Here is a 15,916-nt window from a genome sequence, read left to right as displayed (position 1 = left end):
ATACATGAAGTCTCATCTGTGATTTCATCTCTGGGTGAATACACTCAAACACTTTCCTAGATTAAACTGGGAGGCAAAGAATACTACTTGATCTCCGGCTCAGTGGGCAGGTAGGATGGCTTGGAGTATGTCTGAAGGTTTAGTCATAGTGACCTTCTAGGCTTGCACAAATTACATAGTTCTCCTCTTTCGCCCATGTGCAGCGCAGATTAGGGAATGGGTTTCCCTTCAGTGGGATGGGCTGGCTGAGAAACAAAAGCTAAGAAAAATCAAACAGCAAAATGACCACAGAACACAGAAAGCAGTTTCAAAGAGGGGGCAGATACAGGCAAAGCTGACTAGATGGGTTCAACTTTCAACAAAGAAGGAGCCCAGATTTGCTTTATTTATATTGGAAGACATCAAAGGCTTTCAATAGAAATTTCTTCACCCAAACTGGATAGAGGTGGGGACAGGTAGGCTGCTGAATTCCTAGCTGGTTATGCCCATCTCCAGTCCATGAGCGGAGGAAGAGGTCACTTGTATCGGACCGTCTACCCTGGTGGGACCACCATGGGAGGTTACCATTTCCAGATCTACCTCCTCCTGGGCTACGATGCTGAAAAGGTCCTCATGCATTTCAGGGATAACTTCCTGCACTCTTCCCTTCCCCAGCACTCCACACTCATGGAATTACCAAAATATGAGGGACTGGGGGTGGGGGGAGCATTAGCCATCATTCTCCTACTTCATTTGAGGATCATTGACAACCTTACTCCAAATCGAGCTGATTCTGCCAGAAATCTTTATTGGATTCATATTTAATTTTAAAACTCAATCACTTATTCCATACCTCTAAAAATAAAATTATAGATGCCCTGCGATGTATGAGCCCACATATGAAATTGGGATCTAATTAAAACTGATTTACACAGAGTAATTATTTGTTCATGAAAGCCATGTGCAGTAATAGTTAAGGCATTTCTGATGCATTCAAGTTTCATTAATTATTTACTGCCCAAATAATGTTTTTCACTCCCTGAACTAATCCCTACTTAAAAATCTAAGTATCTTCAGAAATTTACTATTTTTTAAAGCACGTTAAGAAACTGTTCAATAAATAACATTTTGGTGCACTTAAAAAAATTCAACTTAGTTGTCTCAAACAAGGAAAGCAGTAGTCAAGGAATTCTAACAAAACTAAGGAATATTAAGATTGTTAAAATAACATAACTGCATAGTATGTAAGATAAAACTGGTATCTTTTGGGCAGTGTGGGAAGGCACAGAAAAGGAGGAATGCATAGGAAAGAGGAAGAAAAGACCACTACATTTTGATTAACCAGAATTCAAATAATAAGCCAGAATTAACACAATTGGAGGTATAAATAACAGATAAAAGTATTCATTTTTGGTACTGTAGTTTGGTATTTAAATGTTTATCATTGATTTCATAAATCACAAAAAAATATTCTGGTGTGTGTCCCAGGGTCATCCTGAAGTCAACTCACACTTATTGGGCCTTCGAGAGCCACAGACATCACAAACAGAAAAAGTAACCCTAGTATCCTCAGAAGTCTAATTTATTTCACTCAATAATGTTGGTGGGATTGTAAATTAGTACAACCACTGTGGAAATCAGTATGGAGATTTCTCAGAAAACTAGGAATGGAACCATCATATGATCCAACTATACCATTCCTGAAGAATTAAAGTTATGACTGTACAGTGATACATGCATATCCATGTTTATAATAGTACAACTCACGACGTCCAAACTACGGAACCAGCCTAGGTGTCCATCAACAGATGAATCTATAAGGAAAACGTGGCATATATACACACAGTTTTATTCAGACACAAAGAAAAAAATGAAATTATCATTTGCAGGAAAATGAATGGAATTTGAGATCACTGTGTCAACTGCAACAAGCCAAACTCAGAAGAACAAGGGTCATATGTTTTCCTTTATATGTGGAAGCTAGAAAGGAAAAGAAGAAGAAAGATGGGAGGAGGGTCTCTCACAAAAATCAAAGGGAGATCAGTAGAACAAAGGAACCAGGGTGTGGGTGGAAGGGAAGGAACAGAGAAATACTAGGGAGTCATACTGACCAAATTCTGTTGTTATATTCTGTACATGAACGAATGTGTAGCAACAAATCCTGCCATTATGTACAGCTATAAGGCACCATTTTTTTAAAAAATGGTAAAAAAAAAAAAAGAAAGAAGGTAGAGTTCTAGATAGTGTGCTAAGAAAAACACTAATACAAAGTGGAGACTTCTGGTTAACTTTGTTAGCCCCCACAGAGTTAACCAATGCACACCATCCCGTGAGACCTTTTCCAGGAAGAGTTATGATCACATCTGTATAGCCCAAGGAAAGCCCAAGAAGTCACCACCTCTTCAAGGTCTGTTTTCCACCAGGGAGGTTGAAACTCCTGTCCACACAGCGCTGCCCTTGCCATTTCAGAAATGTTCCTCACAAGCTGTAAAGGCAAGAGCAACCTCCACCCAACCCATTGGGGTCATACACACCTGACGTAATTTCATCCCACCAGATGTTCACATAATCATCCCGGTCAGTCCTTGACTGCTCATGGTAAAATCCCAAAGCATGCAGGATCTCATGTTCAACAATGGCCTTATAGTCACAGCCCTGGCCAATGGACAGGTTCTGTCCCACATGTTGGTCACCCACTGAGGACCAGCACCTATAAAGAGGAGAAAAGGAGATATTTTTCCTAGAGAATTCTTAAGTGGCTATAATTCAGAGGATTTCAGAACACAAAAGAGAAGAAAGTTAGTTCTGATTCTTTAAAAATAACATTTATTTATAGTGAGAACTTTTATTGTGCTCCTTCCAGTTGTTCAGAAATATTCATTACAATATAGTTAGCTGTAATCACCATCCCATGATTATTAGAACACCAGAATTAATTCAGCTTATGTAACCAAAACTTTGTACCTGTTGTCCAGTTCATTACACAATATGCACATTTACTAAAGCATGTATCAATTAAAAACAAAAATTTATAAATGGACCTAAAAAAATAAACCATTTAGAGGTTTCATATACTAATCATTCAAACATATTCCCCTGTAGGGACTATTATGCAGCTTTAAAAGCAATGATCCTATCACTTCTCAGCCTTTTGACTAAGATCAAGTGTTAAAATAAAAATTCCTGGTACACATTTAGAGGCAAGTTAATCCTAATAATGCACCAAGGTGGAAAGAAATAAAAGTCAGTATTCTTTCTCGCCTTCATAAACCCACAAGGGAACTCCAAAAATAACATTATTACCTTCAGACCAGAATATTAAGTTGTTTCTGAGTGATGGCTGTGGTGAATTTAAATTTCCTTTTATACTTCAATAAATTTCCAAATTCCCTATAATGAGCAGGTGTAAATTTCATGATTATGAATAGAACCTCATTTAAAAAGCAAGTCAATTAAGCCATCCCTTGTGCAGGACTATGGCATATGGCAGTACCAGAAGGCTGCCTAACTTACTCCTGGTGGCCCCAGACAGGGAGGGCCTAGAACTTCCCTCAGAAATTGCTGGGCTCAGAAACTTCTGGAAGTTTCCCTAAATTCCTTGTGGCAGAGCCTCTAGTCCTCTTTTTCCCAATTTTTTAAAATATTTTTTCATAAATCTAATTTCCCCTGTCTATCAGCAAACCCAAAGCTTCCCACACATTATCTCTTTGTTGGCTTTAAACTGTGAAACAATGGTCAATGCTGAGCAGAATGAGAAAATTGCTAACAGTTTTGAATGTTACCTGTGGATTTTAAGTACTCTGGTGACAGAACTATTGTCTGCCTTTGTTCTCCCCAAAATAGTGACAAATACACTCAAGCGTGAATGGATATGCGTTCTATTCAAAATGTATCTCATTTATTTATTTTCTAATTATATAAGATATGATTTATATACCATAAACTTCCCTAAGTGTGCAATTCCATGATTTATAGTAAAATTACCAAGTTGTACAAATATAACCATGATAATCTTGACTCTTAGATGATAGCATTTTATTACCAAACCAGGCTTTACTCTGCAAAGTATCACCAAACCAGGAGGAACATTAATCATTTCTTCCCCCACTCTTTTCCATATCCTCCCCAACAAAATTTCATACTAATACCCCATCCCAAACAACAGAAAGGTGTAACTTGAAAAAAAATTCCATAAATTCTGCCATACCATGACCATTTGAGCTTGTGTTCTGAAAGAGCCCAGTTGGCTTCCAGCCTCAGGGGACCAATGCCCTGAAGAGTTTGGGAACATTGTGGACTACTCCCTTCCCCAGACTCTCCTCCTCTCCTTCCCCAGACTCTCCTCTTCCCCTTCCCAACTTAAATGTATCAAGGGCCCTAGGCAATGAGAGTCCACTAGATTGAGCTTTTATAAAGAATGTCTCTCAAAGGTGACCACCCCCTTAGTCACATCTGGGGACCAAGTCAATGGTTAGAAATAAGCCAAGAGAATTTAACTGAGAAAAGAACTTTTGGGAAATAATCATACTACTTTAATTTTCTTTAATAAGTTACTCTCTATGAAAAAAAAAAGTGATGCAAGAGTAGTAAAGAATGGAAATAAAAGTGTTGAGAAAGCTAATTTTCCCCCTGAAGTTTGCAATAAATAACTAAAGACTTCAGTAGTTTCTTGAAGTGCAGAAGTTACCAAGACAAGATGAAGTAGTCAAAAGCAGAGAACCTCTAAACTGTGTGGTTCTGGAAAGTCCTGAGATATACTTGTATATATAAATGTTTTCCCTTCACATGAGAAGGGACTGTCCAAATACTATTGCTATTTCCATTTATATGACCTGTAAAAACCTCAAAAAATAAACTTCCCTTGCTCCCTCACTCATGGCTCTTTTTTCATACAAAGTTTAATGAGTCCTTCAAGTAAGGCAGATTCTCTTTGCTCTCTTCTTATTTCTCCTCGTCCTTCCCCTTCTTCCTCTTCCTCTTCTTTCTCTTCCCACCACTATTAGTCCTTCTCTGTCTTCTGCCTCTATCTCCTTCTCCCTTCATGTCCCTGACACCCTCCTCAGCCATCCCAGTACTTCACCCCATACTGTTGGAGGTCCCAATTCCATCCTGCCACCAGGTAGGGCACTCCCCAATTGCCCTGAAACTCTTATGTCCTTACGACCCTCCCCTGCCAACTTCTGAATTCTAAGACTGCACCTCACACTTCTTTTACCTACAGATTAGAACACTTCTTGGTGCATAGTAGGTGCTTGATTGCTGCTATGCTAACCTTTTATTTTAAAATAAAAGAATGAGCTAAGAAAATAACTTCTTGGGTAAGCTAGGTATTTAACTTGTAGCTAAGTGATCATCAGCATTTTGTTATTTAGTTTACTGCTAATGTTTTGCATATTTTTTTCTTAAGAGCTAAATGATGTGCCAACTTTCCTTAAAAAAACCCCAAGGCCAGAACCAGATAATCTGTGAGGACAAAATCTGCAGGCAGTGATAGGCACCACAGCAAGGAAATGGTTTCAGGTGGCTTGAAGACACAAACTGGCAGTGTCTTCCTGGTGATGGCTTTGCTTTCCAACTGCATCAAGACCGGGTTGGTGGTCAACATACACACAACTGAGGATGGAGACCTCCTTTCTTGATATAACAGTAATTTGTTCTTAGAAGTACATCCTACAAAGAGCAAATTTACATCTAGAACTTTTCAGAGATGCAGTTAAGAGAGTATTACAATTTAGAAAAGTACCATTAGAAAGGTATAATTTATAACTCAATAAACTTGACTTTAAAAAAAAGCCCTATAATTTTTAAAAATGACATAAACCTAGGAAAAGAAAAAATTATCTGGGGCCCAGACATAATCCAAACAATTCATTCTCTGTTTAGCACATTAGAATGTCATAAAATTTAAAAATTCACAGTGAAAGATTTGATGTGGCTTTTAGTTTCCTTGGAATTTCTTCTGTTAGCCCTTAAAAAATAGTTGTGTCATTTTTTATAAACCAGAGAATGCATGATATTTCACACTCTGTAATATCTCATACTAACCCACTAAATTTTTGAAATATGATGTATGAGCTTTCTCCTTCATAGGGCTTGAAATCCACACAGGACTTGAGGCGGAACATTTCAAAGGCATAGAGAATGGCTCCTTTGGCATTTAGATCTGCAAAAAACAGTTTAAAAAAATGAATGAGCATTATTTAGACCTTGGATAATAGACATAATTTATAGCTTATAGAAAACCATGCCACTACATGAAATTCACAGAGGGTTATTTCATATATATATATATATATATATATATATATATATATATATATATATATATATATATATATATATAAATTATATATATATATGCACATACATATAAAATTTATTTTTCATATATTATTTATTTATTTGTTTGTTTTTGTTATGGGCCAAGCTATATGGGTAATGACCAAACAGACTCCATTTTACCCCAAGAATCCATGTCATATAAAAAATGCTTCTCCCATGGGAACACTCTCCCTCTGTACCTATCAATAGTTGCTTGGCATAGCATGCTTGGCAACACAAAATGGCAATTCTGATACAGTGTAAAATTGTTCTCTTTTTGGTTCCCATTTTTTTGGGCAATGTACCCTGTCAGAAATTGGTTGTCTAGCCGTTAGTAACCATTCTCTAACTTGTACTCAACTAGGGTCATTTTGACCCACTTCCTTTCTGCTTGCTTGCTGCTATGCTAACCTGGAAAGTCCCATGGGAAATGCCAATGTATCCATTGCATTGTTTTGCTAACTGCTCAGTTCAGCTTCTGTACCCCTGCTTGCTTGTAGTTACATCACCCCTGATGTGGTTTTTGCCTTTAAAAACCCTGAAATGCTTAGGCTCCAGGCTGTTCCTTGCAGAGACAGTTATGGGTACTGTGGGGAGAAGTCACTGGCCAGCCAGCTAAATAAAGACTCTCCAATTTGGGGCTGGGGTTGTGGCCCAGCGGAAGAGCACTCGCCTAGTGCGTGTGGGGTCCTGGGTTGGATCCTCGACACCACATAAAAATAAATAAATGAAGGTATTGTATCCAACTACAACTAAAAATAAATAAATAAATATTTAAAAAGAAAAAAAGATCTCCAATTTGGACAAAATGGACTTGGTACATTTTCTGAGCAGTCTGCCCCATGACATTTTGGTGCTAAGGACTGAACCCAAGGGCACTTAACTACTGAGCCACACCCGAGCCTTTTTATTTTTTACTTTAAAACAGGGTCTCACTAATTTGCTGAGGCTCGTCTCTGACTTGCAATCCTCCTGCCTTAGCCTCCTGAGCCACTAGGATTACAGGCATGTGCCATTGCACCCAGCACATTATATATATTTTTAGTAGTAAACAATTTACTTAGAAACTAAAACTGCAAAATTAGTTGTGGACATAAACCTTATGTACATACTTTAAAATGTACAATGTAAATATGATTACAGAATAGGGACACATACGTATATGTGGCTTAATAAAATAACTTGCCCATTTTCTCTTTTCCTTTCCCCCACTGGAGTAGAGATTTTTTTAGTACATTGCCTCAGGAGAGTCACATAGTAGATATTTCTATTGGAACTCAAGCAGCAGAAGCCTAATGCACCAGAGGAGCAAGAATGGTAGATGCTGACCAAAGATCAAATGCTTCCCTTTCACCCCAGAGGCTCACACCTGGGCATTGCCGGACAAGGATGGGTGAAGAGGAAAGATACTCCAGGGAACTGAGATTGGGTTTTACATTGTGTGCAGTTTCTTCTTCCCATCAACTCAGTGAAGGTTGAGCTCACAGTTAAAAATTAAACCAAGTCATATAAAATTGAATTATATTTCTTGCACATTTCATTTTATGCATTCACTTAAAGAATTTATCATTCTTGGCAGTTTACCAGGTAATTATGTCATGGATTTTTGACCCTTGTTTCATTTAGTAAGCTATCATGCTGGAGATTCCACAGCATCGCTCTGAAGAGATCATATCAAAATCATTAAAGAAATAATTATAATTGCCTTTGCCAGGAATCAGTTGGCTGTAAGTCATAGGGTTATTCATGGGCATTGTATTTTGTACCATTGAACCAAAAACACTCATTGGAGAAAATACAGTTTCTTCAATAAACAACACTGGGAAAATGGAATATTCATATGTGAAAAAGTGAAATGTAATTTTTATCTCTTACCTGGTACAAAAATCAACAAAAAGATGGATCAAAGACCTAAATAAAAGACTTGAAATTATGAAACTACTAGAAGAAAACATAAAGGAAACACTTCAACATATCAGTATAGGATATGATTAAAAATATATATATTTAAAAAAATAAGACCTTGGGCTGGGGATGTGGCTCAAGCGGTAGCACGCTTGCCTGGCATGTGTGTGACCCAGGTTTGATCCTCAGCACCACATACAAACAAAGATGTTGTGTCTGCCGAAAACTAAAAAATAAATATTAAAAAAATTCTCTCTCTGTCTCTCTCTCTCTTTAAAAAAAATAAGACCTTAAAAGCAAGAGCAACAAAAGCATAAATAAATTAAGAAGCTTCTGTGCAACAAAGAAAGCAATGAATAGAGGGAAGAGACAAGCTCCAGAATGGGAAAAAAGTCATCTGATAAAGCATTAATAGCCAGAATATATAAAGAACTCAAAAAATCCAACAACAAAAAAACACAAATAATCCAATTTTTAAATAGGCAAATGTTATAAACAAATACTTGGGCTGGGGATATAGCTCAGTTGGTAGAGTGCTTGCCTCACATGCACAAGGCCCTGGGTTTAATCTCCAGCACCACAAAAAAGAAATTGGTGGAGGGGGCATGGGAAAAATGCAGGAACTTTGGGCAAAGGGGAGGAAGGCAAGGGGAGGGATATGGGGGCACAAAAGATGGTGGAATGAGATGGACATCTTTACCCTAGGTATATGTATGATCGCACATATGGTGTGACAGTACATGGTGTACAACCATAGAAATGTGAAGTTGTGCTGCAATTGTGAACAATGAATCAAAACGAATTCTACTGCCATGTATACCTAGTTAAAATTAATTAATTAATTAAAAAAGAAAACATCCAAATAATTGACATGTTTATGAAAAAAATGTTCAACATCTCAGCCAAAATGCAAATCAAAACCACAATGAGATATCATCTCACCCCAGTTAAAATGACTATTACAGGAAAGAGAAAAAATAGCAAATTCTGGAGAAAATGGATTCTTACACATTGTTGGGAAGGTAAATTAGCAGAGCTACTATGAAGAACTGCACAGAGGTTGCTCAAAAAACTAGAAGCAAATCTATCAAATGATCCATCCATCTCATTTCTAGGTGTATTTCTAAAGGAAATGATATCAGCAATCAAAGAAATACCTCAATTCCCTTGCTGCTCTGTTCACATTAGCAAAGACATGGAATGAACCTAGATGCCCACCAATAGATGAACAGATACAGAAAACGTGGTGTGTATCCATAATGAAATGTGATTCAGCCATAAGAAGAAATATCCAAACATGTGCAGCAAATTTGTGCTTAGTGAAATAAGTCAGACATCAAAAGACAAACACTGCATTTTCTCTTTCTCATGTGGGTACTAAAAAAGAGTCAATTTGAATGTAGATCAGTAATTATTAGAGGCTGGGAAGGGAGAGTTGGAGGGAAAATAGAGAGAGGCTGAATAAAGAGTATCAAAACACAGATGGAAGCAAAAAGTTCTAGGGTTCCACAGCACAGTGGGTGATCATAATTCACAATAACCTTTTACATATTTTATAAAGAACAAGAAGAGAGTAGCTTGAAGACTTCAAATACAAGTAATGCTATGGAGATAGAAATATTAAGTACCCCGATTTGATCACTATCCATTATCTACATATATTGAAATATCATTTTGTACCTCATAACATGTACAATTATTATGTTAGTCAAAAATCTTGTTAAAATCTTTAACTAAATGGAAATGTTAAATATTCTGATTTGATCATTACATGTTGTATACATGTATCAAATTGTTGTATTGTACCCCATTATTAGTACCATTAAAATAATAATTTATAAAATTAAAACAAAATAGTCATTGGATAGTCAATAAATAACTTGTGGAAACAACACAAATAACAATAACAAGAGCATTCATTAAACCTACCTAATAGGTAAATTGCATACACATTTACCTATTTTTACTTAGTTATCTATAATATGAAGAGATATATCCAGGATACCCGAATAAAGTGTAAAAACAAAAATTTGTTTGCTAATACTGAAGGCAAGCTATCTGGAGTACTGCTTTTGTTTTCCTGAAGCCAAATACTGGGGGTTCTGTGAGCAGTTAATATCAAAATCATACCTTTTCTTCCCTCTGAACACCTAAATAAGCAAACTTGTCAACTCTGATATTTTTGTGAAAATTATCCCAACAACATTGAGCAGGGGGACAAAAAAAGAAAGCAAAGCCAGTTGAAGCCTCCGTCTTTCCAACCCTGGGTGCTCCTCCTCTCAATGTGGGAGCCACACCAGATTTTCATGAGCTGTTTTTACAGAGATGATCTGTTCCACTTAGTATGCTGTTAGGTCCTTGAAAAAAAGGAGCGTATCTTTTTCTGTGTCCCTCATTCCCAGCAGAATGTGTGGACATTGTAAGTTTTACATGGTTTTATCTTGAACAACACATTAGTTTTGAAACCACTAGTTCTCCTAAGTCTGGATCAAATAATATAAGAATTAGCTTCAGGCACTAATGACTATACACAGTGAAACACGAGCAAAGGAAGGTTAATTATATTTCATGTAAGAATCCTTTGAGTTTCGTAGGTTGTAATGATAGAGGAGGTGGAATCTGACTACACCTCCCACAGATAACAGTTAGAAACTTTGAAAAATTAAAAAAAACTTTGCATACACTGAAAAAGGACCAAACAAGAAAACTGAGAAAACTTCTAACCATGAAAGGAAATTTCACTGGGTAAGATTCACACTTATACAGCTTTTTGTTTGAGGATGCTTCCCAATTCTTTCAGTGCAAGGAAAAGAGAACTCAAGCATATCTGCTGTTGTATTTTCTCGACATATCACAGGGAAGAGTTTGAGACTGAGTTCCAGCCTGAGTGGCTGAAAATCAAGGAAGGTAGTATGGAAAAGGAAAGTCATGGTTGATGAGGAGGGAAAGTGGTCCCCCAAATCTGTATATAAGTGACCCTCTAATCCTGTCTGACTCATGAACTCAGCATAAATGGGAGAGGGCTGAGCACAGCTTAGTGGAAAGTTGATCAGGTTGAACACCTAATTCAGGGATGCCCACCACAGTACAAAAAGAATTTGGAGTTTGAGCAAAGCCAAAATAGACAGGCTGTGAAAACCCTTGGGCAATCCACTAAAACCTGGGCGAGGCCATAGCTTAAGAGTAAAGACAGTGTTCCAGCTCTTAGGGATTTGCTTTCAACAAAGGATAAGACCAAAACAAATCCTCTACAAATCCCAGATGATCATACAGTAATTTAACTGCTCTAACAAAAATTAACATAGAATGTAGCATCTCTACAATGTAACATCTACAACTTTCTAATATAGAACTAAAAATTACTGGAACTGCGAAGAAACAGGAAAATATAATCCATAAATATAGTAATAGCAGTCAATAGAGAAACAAATCCAAAGAAAATCATTATTATATATTTGTTCAAGGAATTAAAGAAAAAAAAAGCAATATACAAAGAATCTCAGCAAAAAAGTAAATGAGAAGAAAGAACAAATGAAAATTCTATCAGCATTATATCCAGAATAGAAAATTTACTTGATGAGTTTAACAAAAGACTACAAGTGGTAAGAATCAGAGAGAAAATATTCTTAAAAATGAATATTATTTGAGCAAAATAATGGCCCAAAATTACTAATATTTGGTAATTTTGAAATTACCTTACAGATCTAAGAAGCTTGGTGAACCCAAGTAGGATAAATACAAAGAAAATCAACAAAAGCATATAGTGAAACTGTTACAAAAACAAAAATAAAGAGCATCTAGAGAAAAAATGAACACATTACATACAGGGGAACCATAATATGGAGATGGCTGATTTCTCAACAAAAACATTTGAGACCAAAGACAATGTAACGGGCAAAATGCTTGCCAAATATATAAATATATTGGACAAAAGACATATCTAAAATACATAAATATTTCTACAACACAACAATAAATTGAAAGGAAACTAATTTTTTAATAGCTAAACCATTTGAACAAATATTTCACAAGGGAAGATAGAGAAATGACCAATAAGTAACTGAAAGAAGGAGACATCATGAGCCATCATGGAAATACAAATTAATAAAATAGCACCACTTGCTATTATAAACAATTCATAAAACAGTGTTACATGTCCCACTATAATTTTGGCCTACTATAATGGCCAAAATTAAAAAGAAGGTCAATGCAAATGTTAGTGAGGTTGTGGAGTGATTAGAACTCTCATACATTGTTTGTGGATATGTACAATGGTACAAGCTCATAGAAAGAGGCTAACACTAATCTTACAGCTATGGTTAAGTCCACTAATTCTGCTCTTAGGTATTTATTCTGAAGATACAAACATATTTTTTAAAAGCACGTGAACAAATGTTTCTAGTAGATTTTTCTTGTCTTTTGTTTTGTTTTTTGTTTTATTTTGTTTGTGGAGTTGGAGTTTAATAGCTTTATTCATAGTAGCCAAAACATGGAAATCAACCCTAAATAGTTACAAGAACTGTGATAAACTAAATCATACAATAAATGGCACTCAGTAATAAAAAGGAACAAGTTGCTGATGCATGCAACACTGAGGAATCTCAAGAACATTCTATTGAGTAAAAAAAAAATTGTTAGTCAAAGTAATGTGATACCAAAACATATGAATCCATTTATATAAAAGTCTAGAATATGAAAATCTAGGAGTCAAAAGGACAAATATAGAACAGTTTTTGTTCAGTAAGGTGAGGTAAGTGGGAAGGACATGAGAGAACAATGTTCCATCTCTTGAAAGAAATTTAGGTTTCAGAGGTGTATAATCCTTTAAGAACTCATTAAACTATATACTTAAATTTATATATTTTTTTACCCTATGTACATTTTACATTAAATAGAACCATTAACAAATATTGAGCTTGAGTTAACAATATGTAGGCTGAGATATTTGACAGAACATATACTAGTGCATGAAAATTATTTATGTATTTTTAATCTTATTAATTTAATTTAGTTATTTTTGTGGTACTGGGGCTCAAACTTAGGGACTGGTGTATTGCACAAGCTCTCTACCACTAAACTACAATGTATGTATGTATGTATGTATGTATTCAGATGCTTGAGATTGAACCCAGGGTTTTAAGTATTCTAAGCACACACTCTATCACTGAGTTATACCCAGGCCTTTGAAATTTACTTTTAAATCCATCAAAATTAGAATGGCTTGGATATCGAGGGATGGATAGGAGGGACAGAAGAGATAAAGCAAAACACAAAATGTTAATTCTGTAATCTAGGTGGTGAGTTTGTAAATATCCATTGTAAAATGCTTTTATGTTTTTTTCATATTTAAATTTCTTACAATAAAATGTAGGAAAAAAGAAAGACAAAATGGATTGCAAACTTAAAATGCTGAAATTAAAAAATGGAGACTACGAATCCAAATTCTATTTCCAATAAAAATATCCTGCAAAATAAAGCCTATTTTCGGATGAAAATTAGAAGAGAATTTGTCACCAATACATCTGCTCTTCAAGAAATGCTAAAGAAAGTTCTTCAGACTGAAGAGAAATGACATAGATAGGAACTGAGATGTATAGGGGAATTAAGAGCACCAGAAGTTGCTCTATGAAGGTAAATGTGAAGACTATAATTTCTATTAAATATTCTAAAAAACAACAATGTGAAGCAAAAATGGTCAGACTAATAAAGTATATAGACAAAAATATATAACACAAAAGGTATGGGTATAAATGGTATTATACTATTGTAAAATGCTTGTATTTCATGCAAAATGGCATAACATTCCATCTAAGGAGACTATCACATATAGAGAACGAATGCTGTAACCCCTAGAGCTGTACATTATATATATATATATATATATATATATATATATATAGAGAGAGAGAGAGAGAGAGGGAGAGAGAGCGCTAATACAAAGAGTTTGAGCTAATAAGCCAACAGGAGAATTAAGATGAAATGTTAAAACTGTGATTAAACAAAGTCAGGAAAAAGGGGGTAGAGGTCAGATGAATAGAAGACTTGGAAAAAAGATAATTCTAAATCAAAATGTAGCTCCGTGGTAGAGTGCTTGCCTAGCATGCATGAGGCCCTGGGATCAATCCCCAGCATCATCATAATGATAATAATAATAATAATAATAATAATAACAACAACAGAAAAAAAACAACAATAGAAAATGATGACGACGATGATGATGATAGTGTATGTATTTGTATAAAATGTTTTCATGGAAAATTCCAAGAAATCTAAGGAGCAAAAATTAGAACTAATAAAAATCAGCAAACATTAGAACTAATTAATACATTACTATGTTCATATATGAATACACTGACCAGTGTAACTCCACATCATGTACAACCACAAGAATGGGAAGTTATACTCCATGTATGTATAGAATGTCCAAATATATTCTACAGTCATGTATATCTAAAAAGAACAAATACAAATTTTTATAAAAAGAACTAATGAATAAATCTAGAAAGTTAGAAAGATACAAAGTCATTATTAAAAATCCATTGTATTTTTATATAAGAAAAATTTGAATAAAAAATTTGAAATACTATTTTACTATTTTAGTAGCATCAAAAAAATGAAATGTCTAAAAATAAATTTAACCAAAGACACATAATATCTCTACACTGAAATTTATAAAACATTGATGAGAGAAATTAAATAGACCTAACTAATGTTTAGGGATTAGAAAACATGATAATTTTAATTATAGACATAAGTTGAAACTATAAAATATTGGAGAATATGATTATGACTTCAAGTTAAGCAACAATGTTTAGAATATAAAAATACAAAGTATAAGTTTAAAACTTGATAAACCAGACTTTATCAGAATTAAAACTTTTGCCCTGTAAAACACACTGCTTAAAAAGATACACCACAAAGTAGGAGAAAATATTCACTGTACGTATGATAAAGGACTTCATAATATATAAAATTATTCTACAAATAATATAGACAATAAAAAACAAAATCATAAAAGTTAGACACCTCATAAAATTAAATACACAAATAGTCAATACCATATGAGAATGTGTAAAATATCAGTTGTCATTAAGGAAGTGCAAATTCAAATCACAAGACTCCATTTCACAATAATTAAATAGCTATAATCTAAAAAATTAGCACTACCAATTTTAGTGAGAATGTGGAACAGATAGAACACTTAAATGCATTCTTATTTTTTTTTTTTTTGAGAGGTTAAGTTTTATTTTTTATTTATTTATTTATTTATTTTTTAGAATGTGAACGTAAGCTTTTATTTAGACTAATTTATAAAAAAAATATGAAGTGTTTTGTTGCATTGTTAAAGCAATGATTAGTTACAGTACGTATCTCCAACAATACATATCTAAATTCAGCACTGATCTAATTGCTCCTTTTGTTTGTGAGTATTTTTTTTTTAATTTTTTCTTTTTATTGGTTGTTGAAAAACATTATAAAGCTCTTGACATATCATATTTCATACATTAGATTCAAGTTGGTTATGAACTCCCAATTTTACCCCAAATACAGATTGCAGAATCACATCGGTTACACATCCACATTTTTACATAATGCCCTATTAGTAACTGTTGTATTCTGCTACCTTTCCTATCCTCTACCATCCCCCCTCCCTCCCCTCCCATCTTCTCTCTCTACCCCATCCACTGTAATTCATATTTCTCCTTGTTTA

General features: G+C 34.8%; 1 protein-coding gene across 2 annotated transcripts in view; it reads right to left on the bottom strand.

The window, feature by feature from the left end:
- The window catches only part of Mep1a (meprin A subunit alpha), a 45,127-nt gene that overhangs the window by 17,105 nt on the left and 12,106 nt on the right, over positions 1–15,916 (bottom strand). For both annotated transcript variants that reach the window (XM_015487829.2, XM_015487830.2), the window contains exons 6-7: positions 6,025–6,142; positions 2,514–2,689 (exon numbers count right to left, since the gene is read on the bottom strand). In XM_015487829.2, coding sequence (XP_015343315.1) covers positions 2,514–2,689; positions 6,025–6,142 — 294 coding nt within the window. The remainder of the gene's footprint in view (positions 1–2,513; positions 2,690–6,024; positions 6,143–15,916) is intronic.

This window comes from Marmota marmota, unplaced genomic scaffold (assembly GCF_001458135.2).
Source record: "Marmota marmota marmota unplaced genomic scaffold, marMar, whole genome shotgun sequence".
NCBI lineage: Eukaryota > Metazoa > Chordata > Mammalia > Rodentia > Sciuridae > Marmota > Marmota marmota.
Note: the sequence above shows the minus strand (reverse complement) of the source record. Positions and strands in the feature narration are given on the sequence as shown.